The sequence below is a fragment of the Nicotiana attenuata genome, unplaced genomic scaffold (genome assembly GCF_001879085.1).
Source record: "Nicotiana attenuata strain UT unplaced genomic scaffold, NIATTr2, whole genome shotgun sequence".
Taxonomy (NCBI): Eukaryota; Viridiplantae; Streptophyta; class Magnoliopsida; order Solanales; family Solanaceae; genus Nicotiana; species Nicotiana attenuata.
Window position 1 is genome coordinate 885,562 of NW_017670346.1, and position 5,196 is coordinate 890,757.

At 35.9% G+C, this 5,196-nt stretch overlaps 1 protein-coding gene across 1 annotated transcript; it reads left to right on the top strand.

Annotated features, from left to right (window-relative positions):
* The first annotated feature begins 799 nt into the window (after nt 1–799).
* Nucleotides 800–1,745, top strand: LOC109238173 (cytochrome b561 and DOMON domain-containing protein At3g25290-like). Its single transcript, XM_019404607.1, has one exon. The coding sequence runs from the start codon at nt 861–863 to the stop codon at nt 1,590–1,592; it is 732 nt and encodes a 243-aa protein (XP_019260152.1). The 5' UTR covers nt 800–860; the 3' UTR covers nt 1,593–1,745.
* The last annotated feature ends 3,451 nt before the right edge of the window (nt 1,746–5,196 follow it).

Below are 5,196 nucleotides of genomic sequence, written 5' to 3' on the forward strand. Positions count from 1 at the left end.
CTGTCCACATTCAATGTTGCATTCACGTTTGACTTTCTTACTGAGTGGAATGTTTAGTTTTTTTTTCAATTCTGTCACTATACACTAAATGTTACGTAGATTAGCTAAGTTAATAGAAAAAGTTTATAGTCTTTACCTTATTTTATGTGGTCAGACATAGAGGGATTCCAAATGTATAATCCCCATACAGTTGTTTTTTATATTCTTAGTATATCTATTGTGGTATATTACCTATAAATTACGAGGTGTAAAGAATTAGGATTATAGTGCTTTGGTCAGCCTAAAAAGGGAAATGGGAAAAAGAGAAAAAGAAGGGACTTAAATGGTTCTTGTCTAAATTCTAAAGGTTGAAATAGTGGCCAATACAAGAAATGTCATATACTCTTATCCTTAATTTTGTCTAAAAGTTAAAGTATTCTTAACCCTTCATCCCTTTTGATTGGAAATCATTCCCCCTTTACATGAACTCAATTTTCATTTCATTTGCAAAAAAAAATATCTCTTTCTCCACAATTTTCATCCCCCCCTTTAAAATGCGCATTTGCTTAAAATATATTCCATTCCTTAACGAGAAATTTAGAATCACATGAGCTTGCTTGACAATGTGCGTTCATTATTCATTATTTGGACACTTAGGAATAAGAAATCGTGGAAATTATTGACCAATTTTTAATGTTACATGTTCCTAGCACACCCACTTGTGTCTTTCCTATTCCCTTCTCCCCCCTATCATGTGTGGCATCAACGCGCCCCAATAACCCAAAAGCACCACTTCTCCACATTCCTTTAAATTTTTCCCTATAAAAATCCACCCTATCCCAAAATATCCTCCAACACACTCTTCTACATTTGCTCAAAAAATGGCCTCTCATTTTCATCTCTTTCTTGCCTCCCTTCTTGTTGTTCTTCTCTTCATCTCACCTTCCACATCTCTAACTTGCTCATCTCAAACATTTTCCAGCAACACCAAATTCACCAATTGTACTGATCTTCCTGCTCTCAAATCTTTCCTCCATTGGACCTTTGACCCCACTAAATCCACCCTCTCTGTTGCCTTCATTGCTTCTCCAGCTTCCCCTGATGGTTGGATTGCTTGGGGTCTCAACCCCATCGCCCCAGCTATGGTTGGCACACAATCCCTTATAGCATTCAAAGATCCCAAAGGAGCCATGGTTGTCAAAACTTATAACCTTACTTCTTACAAATCAATTACAGAGTCTAAGCTTTTGTACAATGTGTTGGATTCGAAAGCAGAGTCATCTAATGGGACCATGAAAATCTTTGCCACGTTGGAGTTGCCGGAAAATACGACGACGGTGAACCAAGTATGGCAGGTGGGACCCGCGGTGAAAGATGGAAAGCCAGTGGTACATAAGTTTGATACCGAAAATTTGGCATCTAAAGCTACTCTGGATTTGCCTGCTACTTCTTCTGCCGGTAATGGGAATAAGAATGGTGGTTCCTCTGCAAGTAATAGTAATAGTAGTAGCCAAAGTGGAAATGAGACTGGAGGATCTTCAAGAATTTTGAAGAGTGAAAATGGTATTTTTGCCTTCTTGTTCTTCCTCGGAGTTTTGATTTTGCAGCTTTAGATGTGCTTTTAGTTTAATTTTTGTCTGTTTTTTGTTTTGGCAATGTAATAACGACTTCTAGTGGTAGTGAAAAAGGAAACCAGTCTACAAATATTCCACATTTATGTTTAATCGTACACTACATTTTATTATAATGTTCCTTTATCATTCTAACCTGCTTGTTCTCTTAGCCTTTTAATGTGTTAAACTATTACAGTCACATCACTCTATAACAGCATTATTTCTGTATAATAGCTATTTATTATAAAAGCCGAGTTATTCTCGGAACAGAATATTATATTATATTATAATATATGTCCTCTGTAACAAAACTTTACTATAACAGTCAAAAAATTTCGGAACAAACAAGACTGTTATAGAAAGATTTTACTGTATTCCATATTTTAAAGTCAAAATTTTCATGATTTAATTACAAATCTACAAGAATCATTGAGATACCAAGACCAATTTGGTAGTCCGTCTATTCCAATTTATTTGGTAGTCTTTTCTTTCTTAGACCCCGTTTGGACGAGAAGTTTTATTTTGTGTCTCTTACAACTGACACTAGTTGTATGAGGCTTCTTTTTGTCTCACAAATTTGTGGACCCCAATCTTACACTTCTGGGTCCACAAAAATCTGAGTCCACAAAATTGTGAGACAAAAAAGTTACCTCATACAACTAGTATCAGTTGTATGAGACACAAAATAAAATTTTCCCCGTGGGACATAAGAATTTTTTCACTTTTTCTCAAAAAATGTTCACTTTTTTTTTTTTTGAAATCAACGTTTGATCATAAAATTTCAATTTTCACTTGAAGATGAATTTTGAAATTATTCGAAAATTTGAAAAACTCCAAAAATGTTATTTTCAAAATTTTCACTCAAATCACTCACAAAACTTCAAAAACAACCCAAAATTATATTCACGTACAAACACAACTCTAATTTTCAAATACCATTTTCTCTTGAAACTTTGTTTACGTTTTTTTTTTTTAATTTTACAATTCTTATGTCCAAACGCCCACTTAGTTTGTCTCGAAACGAAACAAACTCTTTTTTTTTTTTTTTTTTAACGTTTAAATCGATCCTTTAATTTTACACTTTTCGTTTTACTTTAGTAACATGTTGTTACAATTCATACAAAAAGCAATATGAACCAAGTCAAATCTAATATCCAGGGAAAGTCTAGAGTAGTACTAAGAAGTTGTAACTACGGTATACCAAAAGGAGATAGACGTGGTGATAGGTGTGGCGCATAATTTAATTTCAGCTACCGAGGGAAAGAAAGAATGATACTCTATACCTTCCGTTTCCCCTTTCTACTTTAGTTCCTCATTAATTTTTGTAACTTCATTTTTTAGTTAATGCTTGTACTATCAACAATAAGTTTTGCAGTGAGAAGAAACAAAGAATCAAAGATGGATCGACTAGCAAAAGAAAATAAACATAAATATAAATATTTTAATTTCTGAATATGATGTTACAAAATTCTTTATTTTTCTCCATTCGCGGACGTGGGAAGAAATGACAAGAGCAATATTATCGGTTGGGTACCAAACCTTGTTTTACGATGTAGGGTAGGTGTTTCTTTTTTTTTGAGTTTAATTATCTGGTATCCGAGACTCACAAACTCGACTAATTCAAATTTGTAGAATAGAGCTCTCTATCAAAATATGTTCTTTATTCTTAAAGATCAAAGACATCTGATTAGAGATGGAGGGTGTTGGGTGTGCGAACAAAGTCCCACATTGGTAGCTGAAAAGATTGGGAGTCTACATATAAGGTGTAGGGATCTCTTAATGGTGTGAGGCCTTTTGGGAAAAACCGTGCGGGCTTGGCCCAAAGCGGACAATATCACACAATGTTAAGAGTGTCATTGGGCTGTTTTAGCCCAACAACTAGTATCACAGCCCAGGTTCAGCGGAACGAGTATGGAGATGGCGGAGAGTGCAGGGCGGTGCACACACAAGAAGAAGCTAGTTGCGGGCTTCGGTTGCCATAATACTCTAACAATGTGGGTGGCACACAGTGAATCTCGAAAATTGACCCGTGGATCGTGGTAGTGGACCACGTGGAACTTAGTTCGAGGGGGAGATTGTTGGGTGTGCAAACAAAGTCCCACATTGGTAGCTGAAAAGATTGGGAGTCTACATATAAGGTGTAGGGATCTCTTAATGGTGTGAGGCCTTTTGGGAAAAACCGTGCGGGGTTGGCCCAAAGCGGACAATATCACACCATGTTAAGAGTGTTATTGGGCTGTTTTAGCCCAACACCACAATGTACCGTTCTCCACCGTTCAAATCCAAGACCAAGACCAACAACTGGTATCAGAGCTCCTCGACATAACCTTCAAATCCGATCTCCACCGTTCAAATCCAAGACCAAGATGTTACGAACACTCAGTCAAAATTTCAGCCCGATCCAACGGTTAACGAACCGGAAACGTGATTTGAAGTTGGCTGGTCGAAATAAAAATCTGCAGCAAAACAAATACTTTTTCCTCTCTTCTCTCTTGATGAAAGCTTTCTCAAAACCCACTCTTATGTGCTTAAGTCTTTCAAAGACTTGTATCAATGAGCATAGAATAATTCTCCAAGGTTGTCCTATTTATAGATCATGAGTGGTGCTTTCTCTTAAAGCCAAAACCCACTCAAAATAGGAATAAACCGAATCCAATTCCAAATAGGATTGGAAACCAAAAGAGAATACGATTAGACCATTGGGCCTTTGGCCGGATAACATGGGCATATGCTCAACAGAGGGATCTCAACCACTCACCACACTCCAATTTGTGGTAAGATAGGTGCTGTATTAATTAGATCGTACCTACTCAATCGTCTACTTTACTAAACATATGGTGGTTATATTAGTTGAAATAGAGTTATAAATTGTCCATTCGTATGATATCTTCCTTTTCTTTTAAAGAAAGAGGCATCTTAAAGTTAATCTTTCCACCACGTGAAAAAGAGAAAGAAAAAGGAAAAAGAAAAGTTGTTATAATGCTTCTTTAACGGAAAAGAGCAAAACGAAGAATCACAAGACCCAATTATGTCCTACTATTCTCGATCTATATCAAGACTGTGGCGAGTGACGAATCCTTATGTATTTGTATAATTAGTATTTTTTATTACGTAGACTACGTTGATGTAGTGACTGCTTCCATTTACAACACGCTGTCAACCTGATAGAGTACTATTGAATCACGTGGCACGGACCTTTTATTCAAGCAGTTAGTTGCACATTCTGTAATTTTGCACTTTTGTGCATGTGCATATCAATGCATAATCTTTGTACGACTTTAACTACATGATAAAGTATTGTAAGTGATAGAGTGATGTTGTTACACTTAATTGAGATTACATTCAACCTTTTGTACTCTAATTCGTAAATAAAAATAAGTTCTAGATTGCATTCCAAGTTACTTAAGAACTGAAATAGAAAAGGAAAAACTGAAAATACCTTTGATTTTGACAGTAGATACACTTGCAATTTGCAATTTAAGTGTACGAAATAATTAAATTAAATAGTTCCTTTCTTTTTCAGACTCCAAATGGTAAACTGATTTGTGTGCGCAGCTCTATCAAATTGAAGTTCTGTCTGATTCTAATTTAAGGTGTTGAGGAT

Bases quoted from the DNA above. Each gene is read 5' to 3' on its own strand.
- LOC109238173 (XM_019404607.1), top strand. From the start codon at position 861: ATGGCCTCTCATTTTCATCTCTTTCTTGCCTCCCTTCTTGTTGTTCTT.